This window comes from Podarcis gaigeae, assembly GCF_964106915.1.
Source record: "Podarcis gaigeae genome assembly, chromosome: 8".
Lineage (NCBI taxonomy): Eukaryota > Metazoa > Chordata > Lepidosauria > Squamata > Lacertidae > Podarcis > Podarcis gaigeae.
In genome coordinates, this window is record NC_139684.1 from 16,986,922 (window position 1) to 17,004,078 (window position 17,157).

General features: G+C 44.5%; 1 protein-coding gene across 4 annotated transcripts in view; it reads left to right on the plus strand.

Annotated features, from left to right (window-relative positions):
• The window catches only part of CLSTN1 (calsyntenin 1), a 57,683-nt gene that overhangs the window by 26,170 nt on the left and 14,356 nt on the right, over positions 1 to 17,157 (plus strand). For 2 of the 4 annotated variants that reach the window (XM_083752537.1, XM_083752535.1), the window contains exons 3-10: positions 2,421 to 2,450; positions 4,072 to 4,267; positions 8,169 to 8,377; positions 9,828 to 9,977; positions 11,132 to 11,317; positions 13,289 to 13,537; positions 15,724 to 15,845; positions 16,120 to 16,282. In XM_083752537.1, the coding sequence (XP_083608663.1) occupies positions 2,421 to 2,450; positions 4,072 to 4,267; positions 8,169 to 8,377; positions 9,828 to 9,977; positions 11,132 to 11,317; positions 13,289 to 13,537; positions 15,724 to 15,845; positions 16,120 to 16,282 (1,305 nt within the window). The remainder of the gene's footprint in view (positions 1 to 2,420; positions 2,451 to 4,071; positions 4,268 to 8,168; positions 8,378 to 9,827; positions 9,978 to 11,131; positions 11,318 to 13,288; positions 13,538 to 15,723; positions 15,846 to 16,119; positions 16,283 to 17,157) is intronic. The other 2 variants (XM_083752536.1, XM_083752538.1) reach the window with 1 other exon arrangement.

Consider the following 17,157-nt stretch of genomic DNA (forward strand, 5'->3'; position numbering starts at 1 on the left):
GCTTCGCTGTTGGGCTTCTTGCCATCATCATGCCGTCCTGCAGCCATAGACTAGGCTCTTAATGTTTTCATGGGAATGCTTGCTTCAAGAAAGCATAGTGTTTTTGAAGGAAAAGCAACAGAGTGTATTGTGGCACCTTTTTAAAGGCGTAACAAAATTTTATTATGACATAATCTTTTCATTGGACCTAATACAGGAGAAAATCATTCAGGTGGAAGTTGAGCGGCAAGGAGATGTAAAAATTGCAAACAGCAATCAATAAGAACTTTAAATGTAAATTAAATAGTGAAATCCGTTACAGTAGCAGATTGGTGATAATACGATCCTCTCACCAGTGCTGAGTAAATTAACATCTTTAGTGGAACAGGAAACTATTCACAAGCAGTTATTGATAAAGAAGAATACAATGTGAAATAGCTGAACTGCAGTTCATCAAGAAGTTCATAACTGCTTGAGTTAATCAGCTTACCAGTGCCAAATATCTGTGCTGTCTAGTACTGTTTCTTGTTGATGGTGATAATGCAGTCATCTCTGCAATGCTCAATAAAATGTCACCAGTCTGCCATTTCATGACTAGTCATGAAAGTTTATGCCATAACACAGCTTGTCCTTAAGATAGCAAAAGACAGTTGATTTTTGCTGCAAGAAGCTAAGACAGCTACCATTCCCTCTGGAAATTGTTCTTAAAACTCATTCCTGTGCCAGAACTACCGTATTTTTTGCCCTATAGGGCGCACCGGCCCATAGGGCACACTTAGTTTTTTTTTGGGGGGGGGAATAAAGAAAAAAAATATCCCCCCCCCGGCGTGGGACTGGGGCTGGGGAAGCCCGAGCCCCCAGAACAGGCTGCTATCCGCAAGCCTTGGGAGCCTGGCGGGAACTCCCATGGGCTCCCAAGGCTTGCGGATATCTTCCCGAAGCCCGGGGCACGCTGCTTAGCACACCCCAGGCTTCGGGATGCAGGCTGCTATCCGCAAGCCTAGGGAGCCTACCGGGAACTCTTGTGCTCAGGTCCTGCTTGCAGGCTTCCAATGGGGCATCTGTTGGTACCCACAAAACCTTTAGATAACAGGCATGTATAACTTCTTAAATGAGTGAACATTTTTTAAAGTGAAGTGCATTGCTACTTCTGCTGCACAGACTCACTTGCATTTGGAAAGCAGAAGGCTTAATGGGCTGGTGGAGCTGTGACAAGTGCATGGGTACCGCTTATCTTTCCACAACCCTTTCTGGCAGCAGCAGGTGCACAGCCTGGTGGCCTGCTGAGCTAGAGATGCAGGCAGCCATGGTTCAACATTCAGCAAACGCTTTGGCAGCCCACTTTGCACCCTGCCGAGCTTTCTCTGCAGCCATGCCTTCCTAATGCTTGTTGGGCAAGACCTGACACATTTGTTCCCCATGGTGTGGTTTGCCGACCTCTAGCATAACAGACAGCAAGAGATGACTGCATAGTGTGTCTGACTAGATAGACCAGGAGCGGGGAAGGTACATAATTCCCAAGGGTAGAGCATCTGCTTTGCATGCAAAAGACCCAGGTTCAATTCTTTGGCTGGGAGAGACCCCTTCTTGAAATCCTGGAAAGATGCTGCCTGTTTGTAGACAACAAAGAGCCACAATAGACAAACCAACTCAGTATAAGGCAGCTTCCTTTGTTTCTATGAGGTTATATTTCTAATCTCCAGCCTGTGAGCCAACTTTTACCTACCATGCTGTTCCTGGAAAATCACACCCATTTCCTCTGCCCTGCCTCATTCCTTACCTATACACCTCCAGTTTTTCTTTCTTAGTCTGCTGGTGTTGGATGCCCTGCCTTTGTACCTTCCCTGTGTCCCAGAATTGCTTTCAGAGTCCTCCATCTGCCCCCTTGTGGGATTCTCCCCCCCCCCCCTTTGTGGGATTCTTAATCCCAGGCAAACTGACAGCTTCAGCTTCCCTCACAGAAGTCTAACTGCAGAATGTTTAGCACCTGGGCTGCTGCACATCCTGCACTGCCACATCAGCTCAACCAGTCAAGTGTTGAAGGCTTCCCTGCTACAAGTGCATATGATATTGATACAATAGGCAATGTATTGGGGTGGCTGTGGGACTTGGTCCTAGGTAAGTTGGCATAGGATGGCAACCTAGATCTCTTGTAAATATAGATATAGTTCAGAACAAGTATGTAAACTGCAAAGTACTGGAAGAAGGAAATGAGTGATGTTGAAAATGTGTTAACGTGAAATGGCATCTTTGGTGTCTCTGAACTTGAAAGAAAGGAGTAAGGTGAAGATCTGGTTCTGACCATTTATTCTGATTTTTTAAAAAATAGAAATGTTCGAAGGTTTTCTGTGTAAATGTCTACATCTTTGACCTTTTCCTTATTTGCTCCCTTTTCAGTCTTTCCTGTATTACTGACTTGGGTTTATCTTTTCTCCCTTTAGAGAGTTTTGAGGTGACAGTCACCAAAGAAGGTGATAAAGGGTTCTTTCTATCCCCCTTTTATGAATATTAACCCACTAACTTTGGTTATGAAATGGGGAATCAGCACTTAAACAGAAGATCCTGTCATGCTCTTTGACCCCATTTTATTATCCCAGTTTTTTCCTCCCTGACCCCACCACCCTCAAAATATATTGATAGAAAAATGTTATGTAACCAACCCTTGGCTAGAAATATCGGTAAATCAGACATCCATTTGAACTGTGCAGTTTAATACCTAGGCTGTGTATAGTTCTGGTAAATGTGTTTTCTGACCGTTTTCTCTAATAGTTTCCCTTTCTGGGGGTGTTCTAGTCATATACTGAAACAAAACTTTTGCCAACTGAAGCAATGAATTGTATACTGCATACCAGCAATTCATGGTATAGATTGTTGGTCACTTTGTATACAACTAAGCTGGATACAACTAAGCTGGACTTAGTTGTAGCCCATGCAGGTATAATATTCGTAATCTTGGAGATGGAGATACCCACAAACATGTTTATTCTTTCAGCCTCCCTTGCCTTCCAGCTTTCCTTCCCTTTTCAGAGCTAACCATGGTGCTTGGTTACATCTGTACTGAAGCAACAATGGTTAGTTTCAAAGTGGTATAACCACTGTAGGCTTGCACACTCTAGTTTGAAACTTAACTGTGCTTGTAGTATTAGTGGAGATGTAACTCTGTGCTATGGTTAGCTCTGAAAAGGAGAGAGAGAGAGACGGCAGTTATGTGCAAGAAGAAAGTCGAGGGGAAAGAGAGTGTGAGCAGGTGGGGTATCCTGAATCTCACAACCGTAGGCACAACAGTAGAAATAGTTTGTCCTTGCACTGGGCCTATATCACTCTCTCCTATTTATGTTATGGTTTAGGGCTGAACCACAAAGTAAGAGTATAGAGGACAGTTCTAAGTTAGTAGGTTGAAATGGATGCCTGAAAAAGTTGGTATTTCTACCTTTTCTCATTCAGTAGTTCATTCTGATTCCCTGACTTTTTTTTTTTAAACACCAGGTACATTGCACAGGAAGACTTTGTCCTTTTGATCAATTGACAGAATTTATGTTAATTGTGGTGCTGAATCTTCTACATATCTTGAAGCTTTTCTTTCCATCTTTTCCCCCTGTTCCCTCTCCCGACTTTGTAACGGCGCATTATAACCTCCTGCTCTGGTCAAAATCCAGCAAAGCTGCCCAGCTATTTCCCAGTAGCTTGGCATAGAAGATATCTCCCCCACCCTGTGGCCTTGGCTGTTCGCTCCCCTAAGATCTCTTACTCTTTTGCCCTAGAGTGCATCTCAAGTACTCCTGTGAAATGCCTGTCTACATCTCTCTTTCTCTCTCTTTTTGTATTCCTGCATGAATGGATGCAAAGTAAAAAAAACCAGTTGCTTGGAAAGCAAAATGTATGCCTTTTTATTTTTATTTTAAAAACAAAGTTCCCGGAACTCACCCATCTTTAAAAGCACAGTTGCCTCTTTGCTTTGTCCACAGACCCTCACAAACCCCTGGCTGCACACACATACAATTGCATTTAAAAAGCAAAACAAAAAAAACCCACCCCGCTGTTTCATGCTTTGTTACCTGGAAATGCTAACTGGAGTTACTTTGAATCTCATAGGTGAGATTTGTGGGTTTAAAATCCATGGCCAAAATGTCCCTTTTGAAGCGGTGGTGGTGGATAAATCCACTGGGGAGGGGATGATCCGATCCAAAGAGAAACTGGACTGTGAGCTGCAGAAGGACTACACATTCACCATCCAGGCCTATGATTGTGGGAAGGGCCCAGACGGAGCAAATATGAAGAAATCCCACAAGTAAGTACAGCGTGGGAGAGAGGGAGGTGGGAGGCTCTGATTTAGGCATCTTTTTCCCTCCTGACAGGATGCGGTTTCTTCTTCTTTGTAGTCTGCCCTTGAATGAATGAATTAAAACCGGCTGGCGACAGTGATAGATGCTCAATGGGTGGTCTTGGTACCAGAAGTGTTCCCAGCTGCACCCGGACCCTCAGTTGCATTGATCTGCCCATACATTACCTGCTTGATTAAAATCATTCTGCCACATTCATAAGCTGCCTGTTTGCCAGTGCATTCAAGGCCGTTTGCAGTCGTAAACAATGATTTGGGTTTTAATAATAAACGTGGGGTAGGAGGGAAAGAGGTAAATAAAGGTATGTCAGTGGTAGAGTATCTGCTTTGCATGCAGAAGGTCCCGCCCCAGCATCTCCTGATAGGGCTTAGGTAGAGACACTCTGTCTGAAACCCTAGAGAGCTGCTGCCAGTCAGTATGGACTGTACCAGGCTTCCTCAACCTCAGCCCTCCAGGTGTTTTGAGACTACAATTCCCTGACCACTGGTCCTGCTAGCTGGGCATCATGGGAGTCGTAGGCCAAAAGCATCTGGAGATTGAGGAAGCCTGGATTATACTATACCCTCCAACATTCCTCGAATGAAAATAGGGACAGTCTATTCTGCATTGTTATCACTGCTTGAGCATTGACAAAAGTTATTAGAGATTTTCTTTTCCCCTCAGGCTTCCCTAAATGCAATGCATAAATTCAAAGATTTCTGTGCCTAAAATACGGCAGTTCTGTGTGTTTCCTCTAATAGATGAAACCAGTTGTTCCATCAAGCTCAGTATTGTCTACACTGACTGGCAGAGGCTCTTACAGGTTTCAGGCAAGGGAGTCTTTTCCAGCACTATCTGGAAATTCCAGGGATTGATCCTTCCTTGGGACCTTCTGTATGCAAAGTGGGATCTCTATCACTAGGCTATCCCAAGGCCTTTCCCAAATGCCTATCACTAGGCCTTTCCCAAATGCCTTCCCAAAAACTGGTACTCTGTCATACCTTGGGTTGCGCGTTTTCGAGTTACGGACACACCAAAACCCGGAAGTACTGGAACAGGTTACTTCTGGGTTTTGGCGCATGCGCAGAAGCGCCGAATTGCATCACGTGTGTGCGCAGACGTGGCGCTGTGGGTTGCGAACGTGCCTCCCGCACGGATCATGTTTGCAACGTGAGGTTCCACTGTATTGCATCACTTTGCATTCTTTTTTAAAAATAGAACTTTTATTGAGTTTCAGGACAAACACAGAAAATATACAGAATAAAAACCGTACTGTATTCAGAACTCAAAAACATTGGTTCCCCTTCCCACCCGGAACCCACCGACCCTCCTCCCACCTCTTCCCTAGAGAGCTTAATGTCATCAGCGCACCCAAAGCCTCTTCATAGTACTTGGTTACAGCAGGACCAGACAGATTAAAGGGATTCAGTACATACACCTGTCATGCCTAAAAGAGCCAGATGCGTATTGGGTTGGAACAAGGTTTAGATCTCTAAATCCGTAGTCATATCCCATTCTCTAAAATGTACCTCTTGAATTTGCTCCTGTGCATATCTTCTACAGCTTGGGCAGGGTGCTGCTGCTGACACCCAGCTGCTCTCCAGCCTCTTAACATGGTCCAGAAGGCTTTGGTTGATGGGCAGCCTTCTGGACCAAGAATGGAATGGTTGAATGAAAGCAGAGGTGCTCTTCTCCAATACACAGAAGTGGGCCCTGATGCTGAAGACCCTTTAATATGTTGTATGGAACAGGCCCGTCCTGGGTGTGCAGTATGTATACATAGGGTCCCATTTTTTCCACGGCATGCAAAAATTCCCTCCCTCTCCAGCACACAGCAGTCTTTATACACACTGTTCTCTTTCACATGTCCGCAAAGCCGGCCAAAAGCATTTGTTCATTGATGGGAAATAAAACAGTGGGTTCAAGGAATCTAAAATATGTAGTGGATCTTTTTGTACACTACTTAGGCTCCCGTTGAAAAGAAAACTCTTATGCGAATGAGACTGATGCTCTGTATATCATAACTTCAGTGGCTAGAATGCTTTATGCAAAGGCATGGGGTGGAAAACGGAAGCCTAATAAACTATAATAAAGCATGGGAGCAGGTAAATATTGGTAAGCTAACAGGTATGCCTATGGGGGTAGAGAAGTTGAGAGAGAGAATAATCCATGGAACCAAGTAACTTAATATCTCAAAAGAGAGGTGGGAATTTCAGGACAGGGAATTGATTACATGTGTTTATGAGGACATAAAATTGATACAAATGAGGAAAAGTCAAAAGCTTTAAACAGCATGAATAACAAGTCAGTCATCAGCCCCAGGTATCCTTTTTTAACTCTTATATTTATTCTAACTCTGTAATAGTAAAATTATTTAATTCTATGCAAGTTTTGAAATTAAAGGCTTTAAATATTGATGTTCGATTGTATGAAATAATCATGTTTATTTATTTTTAAAATGAAACTGGTGCTCCAGACAGTGCTTGCATTTCCAAAGCTCCATCCCCTATTGATTTATTCTGTGTTTTGCTTACTGATAAGGGTCACACGTTTTTGTAATAACTTTTGAGTACAAGAGGTAGTCTCAGATATTCTTTATAGGTTTTCCTATTAAATATAAGCTATTGTAGTCATCTTTATGGTGGCAAATTTTCATGCCTTTAAGAAATGAGCTCACTTGGCCTTTACTTCAATAAATCTTGAGTTGTAATAAAAGCTATCAAATCTGGCTGACCAGGCCAATTGCCCTGTCTTTATTCAGTTCCCATGATTCATTAGATGCCATTTATAGTAGGGGAAATAAATGACCGGCACCACATTTGCAAAGCCTGAGACATGAGAGTAGCTTTGGATGTTCCATGGAGGGACAGTGAGTGCTTTGCAAACCCTATTCTTCTTTATCTCTGTTTAATGTGCTTTAGAGATGCAAGGCATTACTTGTTCCTTTGCCCCATTGTGCCTTCTTGATACTGCTCCGTTGCTTGCTGCATGTAACTCCTAGGTGCTTGAAGCTGAAAACTCCAGACAGCTGTGTTGCTCGTGCTCTGACGGGGAAATGATAGCATTCCATCTGTGTCCTCCTCCCTAGTACAGAGGTAGTCCAACATTGTGTCCTCCAGATGTTGCATTGCAGCAAGACTCTTAGCAACTTGGCTCTGCAAGGAACCCACAGTGCATAGTTAGGCTATGCAGCCCCCTGCCACAGGGGGCAGTGATGGCCACCAGCTTGGATGGAGGGCAGCAGGTTGTCTGCCTTTGCCCAAGTAGATAGAAGGGCCCTGGGGAGTGTGGGATCCTGTGGGTTGATCTAAAAAAACAAACAAGCTGCATTTTGATTACTCTCCCGTGTACTGGAATAGCTAGAAAGATAAAGTAGGCAGTTGGTTGAAATCACATCTCGGACTTGGACTCCTTATCTACCGCACATTAGTAGCCTCCGTGTTTCAACAACAACAACAACAACAACAACAACAACAACAACAACAATAATAATAATAATAATAATAATAATAAAACAGCTGTTATTTCAATGTATTTATATTCCACCTTTCTCCTAGTTCGGAATTCAAGGTGGCTTATAACATTTAAAAACATCACTATAAAATATAGAGTAATAAAAGTGAGCTAGTTGAAAAGCAATAGTTAAAATACATTAAAGCACATTTAAAACCAGCATTGAAATACAGTTTGCCCTGACAGCAGCCCAGTGGTCAGCTTCGTCTGCATCTTAGTTTTCTAAGGGCTATCTGAATAATGGGAATAATTACTATTCTGTAAACCATAACTGGTTGATTGCTAGAGAATGTAGTTGGCTCGCTTTTTGTTTTGACTCTGCTGAATGCCAATAATGGGCTGCTACTCTGTCTCCAGAGCAACGGTGCATATCCAGGTGAATGATGTCAATGAGTATGCCCCGGTGTTTAAAGAGAAGTCCTACAAAGCCGCCGTTATTGAGGGCAAGAGGTATGACAACATCCTGAAAGTGGAAGCAGTGGATGCCGACTGCTCTCCCCAGTTCAGCCAGATCTGCAGCTATGAAATTGTCACACCAGATGTTCCCTTTGCTATTGACAAGGATGGTAAGTAGGACCATTGACTGTGTGTGTGTTTGTACAGGGATAGTGTCCATTTCACCCTGCTCCGTAAAAGCATTTAAATCTGGCATTTTTTATTTTTTGCGATTTTGGAAGGGGAAAAAAAAGCTCAACAGCTGTCTGGAAATGTGGCAGCCCTATACTAGGACTAACAATAGATACAAACGAGAGATGAGGAATCTGTTGCCCTCTACGAGCTCCCATCAGACTCAGCCAGTGTGGCCAGTGATCAGAGATGATAGGAACTGTAGTCCAACAACATCTGGAGGACTCACACGTTCCTCATTCCTGATGCAACAGTAGAAAATACCTCTTTTCATTGGTGCTTCAAATTTTCAGCCTACAAAGTAGGAGTATTTCAAACTTTGTTCTGGAGAGCTTTGGAGCTGGTTGTGTGCTTGTCATAGGCTACTACAGGAGATCAGGTGTGTCTAAGGAAAATTGCAAAAAGACTTGATGTCTCTCTGCTGCCCATCCTGCCCTGTGATGAAAAGTCACAGGGGAGGGATGGACGCATTCCACAGCAGAGGTTCTCAAACCACTGGTGGACCATGAGCTCCATTCTGATGGGCTCCAGAAAGCTTGCAGAAGTGTACTTGGTCCTGCATTTTATGGATTCTTTTTCTTCCGTTTTCTTTTCTGATGACTGGGATTGAGGCTGCTTTTGGACTGGCACCAGGTTGTTGAAGAGGCTAAAGAGGCCTAGTGCCTGCAATTTTCTCAGCGGTTTTATTGTGACACAGGAGCTATAGACTGAAAAACGTTAAAACACACACATCCTTTGATTTACGTAACAAAAAAAGTGCATTAAGTTATCTATTGAGGTTCCCAGTGAGTGGTCTGCGGCAACTTTTGAGAACCAGCATTCTAGAGTGCCCTAGACTCTTTTAAGTTCACGTCATGCAAGAGGCACAACTGCTTAGTTAGTGTCTTGTTTATTTATTTAGTGCATTATATCCCAACTTTTCCTCCCAAAGAGCTCTAAGTGGTATACATGGTTCTCCCCCTTCTCATTTAATTCCCTCAACAATCCTGTGAGGCAAGTTAGGCTGAGATACAGTGACATGCTCCAAGGGTAACCTGGTGAGCTTCATAGCTGAGGTGGGATTTGAACCCTGGTCTCCCAAGTCCTAGTCCAGCACTCTTAAGCACTACAGCACACTGTAGGCTGAGCACTGCAAAACACTCTTTAGCACAGAAGTTTTGATGGCAAAATAAATACTGGATTATCTACGTGCATTTTTGGTTTGCTTTCTGTTGATTCTATACGTGTTCCCACTGCTTCCCGAACCCATTCACCAAGAAAATTCTCCTATAACCTGGCATAGGCATCCCAAGTAAATTTTTATTCACAACTTCTCCACCCCCTGAACCTTTTCAGTGCACCAGGTTTTTTTAATTGAAAAACAAACAAACGCTTTCCTCCTGCTGTCAGGTTACATTAAGAACACAGAGAAGCTGAACTACGGCAAGGAGCACCAGTATAAGCTCACCGTGACGGCCTATGACTGTGGGAAGAAGAGAGCTGCTGAGGACGTGCTGGTGAAGATCACCATTAAACCTACATGCAAGCCAGGCTGGCAAGGTTAGTACTGTTCTTCACCCACCCAATGCAGCGTTACAGCATTGAAATTCTTTCCAGTGCCTATTGCCAGTACCCTTTTGGGGGGGGGAAGTGGTGTTGAAAGTGTTGGCAGAGCAGCTGTAGGTGTCCCTGGAAGCCACTTCCTACTTGGATCCGCTTTAATCTGGGTTTAGGCCTAGTGGATCCAGGGTCTAGTCAACCCTTGCAGAGGGGCGTGGGGTTCTGGCCATCCTGAATGAGTCAGTGATCTGACCACTCCTGAAAATAGTAACGGTACCACTCTGTTCTGTCTTGTTCAGTCCCCATCTGGAGTTTCATGTCCAGTTCTGGGCACCACAATTTAAGAGCAATATTGACAAGCTGGGACTGTGTGCACAGGAGGGCAACAAAGATGATAAAGGGTCTGGAAACCAAGCCTTGTGAGGAACAACTGAGGGAGCTGGGTATGTTTAGCCTGGAGAGGAAGAGATTAAGAGGTGATATGTTAGCCACCTTCAAATATCTGAAGGGATGGCAGTGTCACATGGAAGACAGTGCAAGCTAGTTTTCTGCTGCTCCAGAGGGTAGGGCCCGAACCAAAGGATTCAAATGACAATACAGGAGATTTCGACTAAACATTAGGAAGAACTTTTTGAGGGTAGGAGCTGTTAATCGGTGGAATGTATTTCCTGGGAAGGTGGTGGACTCTCCTTCATTGGAGGTTTTTAAACCAAGGTTGGATGGTCATCTGTCAGAGATTCTTTAGCTATGATTCCTGCATTACAGGGGGTTGGACTTAGATAACCCTTAGGGTCCCTTCCAACTCTACAAAAGCCCACCCTGGGCCTGTTGGTTTGTGACAACTACCACCCAGTTCCCAATACTACCCCTCCCTCCCTTTAGGAAAGGTGTTTGAGAGGGTTGTGGCACAGTAATTGCAGTTACTTTTGGAAGAAAAAGATCATTTCGACCCATTTCAGTTCTCAGCTCAGGCCCGGTTGTAATAGGAAGTAAAATATTTTTAGTTCCTAACTCATCACCTTTGTCCTTCTGAGGCTGTGGTTTTGTACTTCTTTATATTCTCTGCTTTCTTTTAAAATTGGATTGGTTGAGGTACGAGGGTTTGCTAATGGATCTTTACTGTTCTCCCCTACCCCCTCCATTTATGACTTCAGGCTGGAGCAAAAGAATGGAGTACGAACCTGGAACTGGCTCCCTCTCTCTCTTTCCCAACATCCATCTGGAGACATGTGATGAGCCCATCACCTCCGTGCAGGCCACAGTTGAGCTGGAGACCAACCATATCGGGAAAGGCTGTGACCGAGATACTTACTCTGAGAAATCCCTTCACAGGCTCTGTGGTAAGTTCCTGTGGTCTGACTTAGGCCTGTCGAAAATCCACGCCTTCCTTTTATCTTTATCTCATTTCAAATAGTCAGTGCACAGTCTGCATAACCCACCCCCCACAAATCATTATTTTTAAAATCTTAAAACTTTATAAAATTAAACTATTTTGCTGTTGTTATCATCTGTCTGTCTGTCTGTCTGTCTCGAGAGACAACAGAGTGTATTTCCAGGAGTAAAGTCAGAATGCTGAGTCAGCAGCACCGAAGTGACCTCCAAGGGCTGCAAGCCTGGGAGACCTGGGATGCCCAGAAAACAAGACCCCCCCCCCTTGGCCTTGCTGGTGTGATTGAAAGGAAAGCAGAGCAATGCATTTGGCACCAGCTTAGCTGCAGGACTTGCCAGAAGTACAAGGCACCATTCAACCATCTTAGGGGCTGCACTTCTGATTTCTGTAGAGTTTACTCCATAGTCTTTTCTTCTCCTGAAGATATTCCGTAAGGCAGCAGAGGTATAGGATCAGAGTTTTATTTCTCCTAAATAGGCTAACTTCCCAGGTTGACGAGCCCCATCTGCCCCTATAATACAACTAGAATAAATATTATGGATGGAAGTAACTATTCTTAATAAAAGGAGCAGATACTTCATCTGGTGTCTGTAACTTGTTCTTCGTTTTGTTTGAAGCCCTCAGCTTTTCTTTTAAGTGCATTTATTTCATGTACTTTGTACAGTAGGCTATTTTCTAAACACACAAATGCACACTTCTCTGTCCTCCTTCCATGCAAGCAAAGAGTCAAAAGACACATTTCCAGCCAGACAAATACAGTGAGTGAGTGTGTGAAGCAAAACCAGTGAGACAGATAGCCTGGAGAGGGTCCTATGGGTCAGATAGAGAACTCTGGAGGGTTGCATTTGGCCCCCCGGGTCTGAGATTCCCCATCCCTGTTGTAAGCATTGACAGACCAGAGGTGGAGGAAGGTGGGCACTCCCCTTTAGCATGTGGCCTTTAAAACAAAGGATAACTCATTTTGTGTTACTGGTTTATAACCCTCCCTTTTTTGTTGGTGTGCTGGAAGTGGCTAATGCACACCACCACTGGCATGTGAAATATCAGTGTGAAATTATACCAGTCTTTATCTGTTGCGTGTGAGTTGGTCTCTTCATCATCAGCTAGCCCACAAGTCTTTATTCACAGCTTCTCCTTCTGTCTGCCTCCTCTGGGAAAGACCAGAACTAGGCCATAAACAGTGCAGAAGGCCGGAAGAGGCAGGTGCAAACCTGCACCTATATCCCTAATAGTGGTGTATTATTCTCTCTTATCTGTAAGCTCCTTTGGGAGCCAATCTTGGCTGCATAGCATGGTGTCAGTATCCTTACGAACAATTCCCAGTGCAAGCTCTTGAGAGATGGCTTTGGTCTTCCTCCATGGCTCCTGTCAGCTGAACATTTCTCCAAGGGAATGAGCAACAATGGCAATTGTTAGGGCTGGGTTTGGTCCCTTCCCTTGCTCCTGAGAATTAAACAGCCTCTGAGTGCAGCAGCAGCAGCAGCAGCAGCAGCAGCAGCAGCAGCAGCAATGGCTCATTGAAGGCTGAGCTTGAGGGACTGGATGACAGAAGCCATATGAGAGGAGGGAGCTGTAAATAGTGATGGATCCTTCTTCAGTTTGAAGCAAGAACTCAACAAGAGAAGCACAATTACAGCGTAATGCAGTTCTCAACACAAAGTGCAGAGATACTGAAGGCAGTGGGACCTGGATATTGGCCAGTGGGTTAAATGAGGGGGGGCATTTTTAAAGCTGTGGGGGTCTGTCTAGCTCCACTACAGTGGAAGTTCAGCAAACAATGCTGACTCTGAATTCTTGCTGCTAATTCTATGAAAGCCTAGCATTTTTTCCTAACAACAGATCACACACACACACACACAAATACAAATGTGTTTCCTTTGTTGGCAGTCTGCTGTGACATTGTTAATGGTTTTAATTGCAGGTGCTTCCTCTGGCACAGCTGAGCTCCTTCCTCCTCCGAGCAGCACGGCAAACTGGACAATAGGCCTTCCGACTGACAACGGCCATGACAGCGACCAGGTCTTCGAGTTCAATGGCACCCAAGCCGTGAAGGTCCCAGACAACGTTGTCACCGTCAACATGAAAGAGCCTTTTGTGATTTCCGTGTGGATGAGGCATGGGCCTGGGGCCAGGGAGAAGGAGACCATCATCTGCAACTCAGACAAGACAGGTTGGAACGGGTGGAGAAGGGAACCCTTGGGCTAAAAAATGGGGGATTTTAGAACTGGCTGAACCATTGCACCACCACAGAACGTTAGCAAACATTCCAAGTTCTGTGAGTTGGAGGGAGGGAGAAGAACCTGATTGCATCTGTGTAAGAATGGTTGCCCAGTGCTCACCAGGATGCTGCAGTCTGTTCCAGTTTTCTCCAGCAGGTGTTGCAATATGATCCCTCAGTATACTCATAAAAAATGAACAGAGTGCACAAAAGTCTTGATTGACATTTTCTGGGAAAACATGTTTTTCTCTTCTGTCCTGCATTTCCCCTCCCCGATTTCTTTGTCGATAGCATCAGTCTTTGAATGATACCAACAGTACTCTGGAAGGGGGTATTGAGACAAAAGAGATGCAATCATTTGGGTTTTGTACATTGCACCTCAACAGTGCAGAAAGGAATTTCGTGTCTTGTCATCTTGAGGCTGAAGCAGCCATTTTGAGCAACTAAAACTTTGATCTCCCAAAATTTAACCTAGCCTTCCCTGAGACTTAGTTGAACTACAGCTCCCATCAGCCCCAGGCAGTCTATCAAACAACATCTGGAGGACACCTTGGGAAAGGGCCTCTTCCTCCTTTTTGATCAGTCTCCACTTAATAAGGGGGAAAGATCAAGGCATATCAGTCAAAAGCTGGCTGTGTTCAGAAGTGCTCTCTTCAAGCAGAAGCTTCCATGCTTTCACTTAAAAGAATTGGGGTAAGGCCAACTTAAGATGTTTCCCTTAATTAAAAAGAGATCATCTGGGATCCTGAAAATAATTAGGTTGGAGATGAAGCTTTTAAAACATGGGTGAATTATTCCATTCATTCTTGGATGTGGTTATGCAGAAGGATGCTCTCGGCCACAGAGAATTTGATTCCTGAGTACAGCAGATTTACATGACAGTTTTCTCTTAACTTGGTAGTAGTGGCTTAAAGATGGATTCATGTGAACACATCCCCCAGTGTGTGTTGGTGTGTTGTGAATCTTTTCTGCCCCTTCCTCCCAGAGGGCTCCAAAAACCCTGAACTCTGTGGCCAACTATTGTTGAACAATCTGGATTTTTTTGCAGCTTGTCAAGCAAGCCTGTGCTCTTGAAATCCATTGTAATTCAGACCCTTTCCCAGAAACTAATTCCATGCTTTTCAGCACAGGGGAACTGTCATTAAATCCATGCACCCTTATCAGCAAAGTTGCTTTTCTGGGTCCCTTTCACACTGAATGGGGAAGCAGGGGTGCTCTTGTGTGAAAAGCCACCCCGGCTCCAAATTCCAGGCTGAAGGCTGTCACGAGACTAGCAAACCAGAATACTGCCATTTATTCTTTCACTTCAAAGCTGGCCTATTTCTTCTTATTGCACCTCTGTGCAAAATTTGGCTGAGCCATTAGTTGAGAAGCGGACATTTTCCTGAAATGTCTTGGACTGTCAAAGAGCAATTGTTATGGAACTGCCCTAAGGGGAGGCATTTCTGCCATGGAAATGGTCTCCCTTTGATTAGGCCTCCTGCATCCTTTTTTGCTAAGCACCTCCCTTTACTGCAGGGGTAGGGAACCCTCGAGCTGAAGGATGCAGAGTTGGCCTGCCAGGCCATGGTATTTTGGGGCAAGCCACGCCTATCCATCCTACACCTTGCTGTCATACCTGACGTCAGGTTTGGGGCAGGTAATGGCAAAGCTTCAAAGATAATCATGAGAGCTTAAAGTGAGTTTCCTTTGTTGGAGTAAGGCAGCAGCGTTCTCCCTCCTGGCACTGCTGCTTAACCATCTGAAAAGCAGGGTGCAGGGCTGTTTAAAAGCCCTCATGCAAGCAGCCCTCCCCACTCTTGACACGGCAGTTTTCTGAAATTTAAACAGCAGCATGGGACTTCTTCAGGCAGCTTTGAAGTCCTGACAATCGGAGCTTCAAAGCACAGCATTTCTGGATGTCTCTGTGACATCAGGTGATTGGCAGACAGGGAGCCCCACCCACCCATCAGATTTATCCCAGAAGGGGTGTGGAGCTGAGGATCTAGCCCACCTGCTGGAAAGGTTCCCCATCCCATGCTTATGCTGTGACAAGAATGTGCTGGATTGTAACATGTATAACAGGATCCAAACGTTCACTAGCTTTACAACTGGAGGAAAGGGAAATGGTAACACAAGCCTGATCTTTCTTGGGACAGATATGAACCGGCACCACTATTCCCTCTATGTGCACAACTGCCGTCTTGGGTTCCTCTTTCGTCAAGATCCTTCGGAGGGGCAGAGTTACAAACCAGCAGAATTCCACTGGAAGCTGAACCAGGTGGGTTTATAAGAGGAGGCAAACCCTGGGTGTAATATTAGACAGATCAATAGCCAGTCTTTGTATGTCAATTTGCAGTAGGAAAAGGCCAGCCCTCTGTGAAGTGTTCGTTATGGAACTGTAATGGGGTAGCGATACAGTAACATTCCTGCTTTCAGTATCTTTGACAAAATTTAGTTTTTATTATCAAGAACTGGATGTGAAAGGAAGTTATCCGGCGCAAATTGGAGATTCCCTCCCTCCCTCCATTTAAAAACTCTTGTACCTTTTACAGGTGTGCGACAAGGAATGGCATCACTATGTCCTCAATGTCGAATTTCCAGCAGTGACCCTGTACGTGGATGGAGTTTCCTTTGACCCTCTATCAGTGACGGAAGACTACCCGCTCCATCCCTCCAAAATAGAATCCCAGCTGGTGGTCGGAGCCTGCTGGCAAGGTAGCTTACCTTTTTTTTAGCTGCAGGCTTTTCAAAGGTGGCAGAATAGTTGTAGGTCATTTGTCCAGAACTCTTGTTGTTCTAGTTTGTGGGCAAACTCCACTGAGCTTGCATCTCTGCAGTGAGAATGTGCAAGAGAACAGATGGAGATTGAAAATAGCAATGCATTTTCAACGGGGAATGCATAGGAGCTAATTGTGCAGCCTGTTCTCTCTCTAATTATATTGGGATGTCTGTGAAGCCCAGGTGATTGGCAGGCTCACAGTCTGTTGGCAGAGTTAAATAAAAGCAAAACATTTGCTGCAAATCTTGAGAACATCAGTGGAGAAAACCTCACCTTGGAATGAAGAAGTTGTGCTTTTGAACTTGGTTAGAATTTACATGAATGCTAAATTTATTGTGTTTTCCTCCCTCTGGGGCCACACGCTTGGTTTTGAGGATTTTGACGGAGTAATTTACCCTCTGTGTCTGTGTGTTGGAGGATTTTGCTGCTTATGTCTATAAAAAGAAACACAGCAGTAGCTGTAGGTTTTAACATGCAAAGCAGGTTTAAACGGCCGTTCCCTCGAGGATGCATATTGCTGAATCACAGCCTTCAAGGCCACTGACGCTCTCCCTCGTCAGCATCTTGAGAAAATGGATTCCGGGATTCATCCCAAGAGCAGAGGAAGGGATGTAGATCACCAAACGAAGACACCTGCTGTATCTAGGCTAAAGGGGGGGGGGGGAGTTAGCACCATAAATGGCATATTTATTTGTAGGATTAGTATCCAGCTAAGTCCTACTCAGAGTAGGACCCATTAAAATAAATGAATCTAAGTTAATCATGGCCATTAGTTTCAGTGGATTTACTCTGAACAGGGTAAGCTTCAGAA